Genomic DNA, 1,346 nt, shown 5'->3' with positions numbered 1-1,346 from the left:
TTCCTAGAGGATGATGGTCAAATCTGACTTGCTTTGAGTTTTAGACTCAGGCAGCCTTTGTCTACACTTTATAATTCTGTTTGCTTAGTCTCTCACGGTATTTCCTGTCTAAAGGGACTGTGGGGAGCTGGAGGCAAGCTCACAAGGACAGGTGCTGGGAACAAAAACCAACAAAAGATCTTTGCCACATGCAAAAGAAAATTTACCAGGGAACATTTAGAAGAATAGACCGAAGAGAAATCCTAGTTAAAGGCCTCCTGACACTTGGACTGAGTCTAAGGCCCAAACACCAGGGCTTTCAGCAATATACAGTTGTGTTTGTGTGTATGTGTATATCTGTACATGTGTTCATCATGTATTTGCTTATGAACAGACAGGTGTACATGTATGTGCATGTACACGTAAGGTGTTCTTCATCTTATTTTGAGACAAGGTCTCTCACTGAATCTGGAACTCATCAGTTGGCCAGACTGGCTGGCCTGCATGATCCAGGGATCTGCCTGCTGCTCTTGGACCCTACACGCTGGGCTGGATTCTGCCGTGAGTTCTGAAGACCCAGCCTCAGGACCTCATGCTTGCAAGGCAAGTGCCTTGCCAACTGAGCTGTCACTCAGCCCCAGCGGGCAATTTTCAGTGCTCAGGCAATGCCATCCCAACCCAGTACTCAGCACAGAGACTCGTTTCCTCGTCCTTGTAGACCCCATCTGGCCCTTGGTGTCTCTGGTGGCATCCTGCGGGCAGTGATTGTCAGTAGGATGATCAAGTTTTAGGACTGGGCACTAAAGCAGAAGCAAACTTGTTGAGAGCCAATTACAGACGTGGGACTAGGAAGAGAAAAACACATTTTACCCCAGTTCATTTGTGAACTGTCTTCCACTGCCCCCCAATGCTGCCAGCTCAGCATGGAGCTGCTCAGAAAACTTGATTAAATCCCACAGTGTTGAGCATACTGAGTTTCAAGAGGCCAGAAAACTGTTCATGCCTTTGGAAGTTGTATGAAAAACAGTCTGTATGGAGGGAGGACAAAAATTAAACGGAGTTGACTGAGAAACATATTAAACTAAAATGATGTTTGATTTGCCCACAAGAGTTCCACTCTTTCTGACGTGTAGGAGAGAGGCCTCTGCAGGGAGCTGGAAAGCTGTGTCCAAGGCTTCTGCTGAACTGATAGTGTTCCCTGGGCTGCTGTGAACTGTAGAGTGAGCCAGAGGGACTTCCAGCTGGGTGAGGAGCTCTTGTGATTGATTTTGAGGAAAAAATCTTGGAAAAAGAAAAATGTCATAGGAAATTCTTGGGTGTTGGCCTGTAGTAGACACTCATTATTTTTATTCTTTTTTTTTTTTTTT

The 1,346-nt window shown here is 45.6% G+C and overlaps 1 protein-coding gene across 1 annotated transcript in view; it reads right to left on the bottom strand.

The window, feature by feature from the left end:
- Window positions 1-569: 569 nt before the first annotated feature.
- Window positions 570-1,346, bottom strand: part of LOC101993332 (sulfhydryl oxidase 1-like) — a 118,350-nt gene continuing 117,573 nt past the window's right edge. Inside the window, exons 5-6 of the mRNA XM_013349363.1 lie at window positions 1,107-1,260; window positions 570-779 (exon numbers count right to left, since the gene is read on the bottom strand). Of these exons, the coding sequence (XP_013204817.1) occupies window positions 570-779; window positions 1,107-1,260 (364 nt within the window). The remainder of the gene's footprint in view (window positions 780-1,106; window positions 1,261-1,346) is intronic.

The sequence above is a fragment of the Microtus ochrogaster genome, chromosome 18, assembly GCF_000317375.1.
Source record: "Microtus ochrogaster isolate Prairie Vole_2 chromosome 18, MicOch1.0, whole genome shotgun sequence".
NCBI lineage: Eukaryota > Metazoa > Chordata > Mammalia > Rodentia > Cricetidae > Microtus > Microtus ochrogaster.
This window is presented reverse-complemented; position numbering and strand designations above follow the sequence as displayed.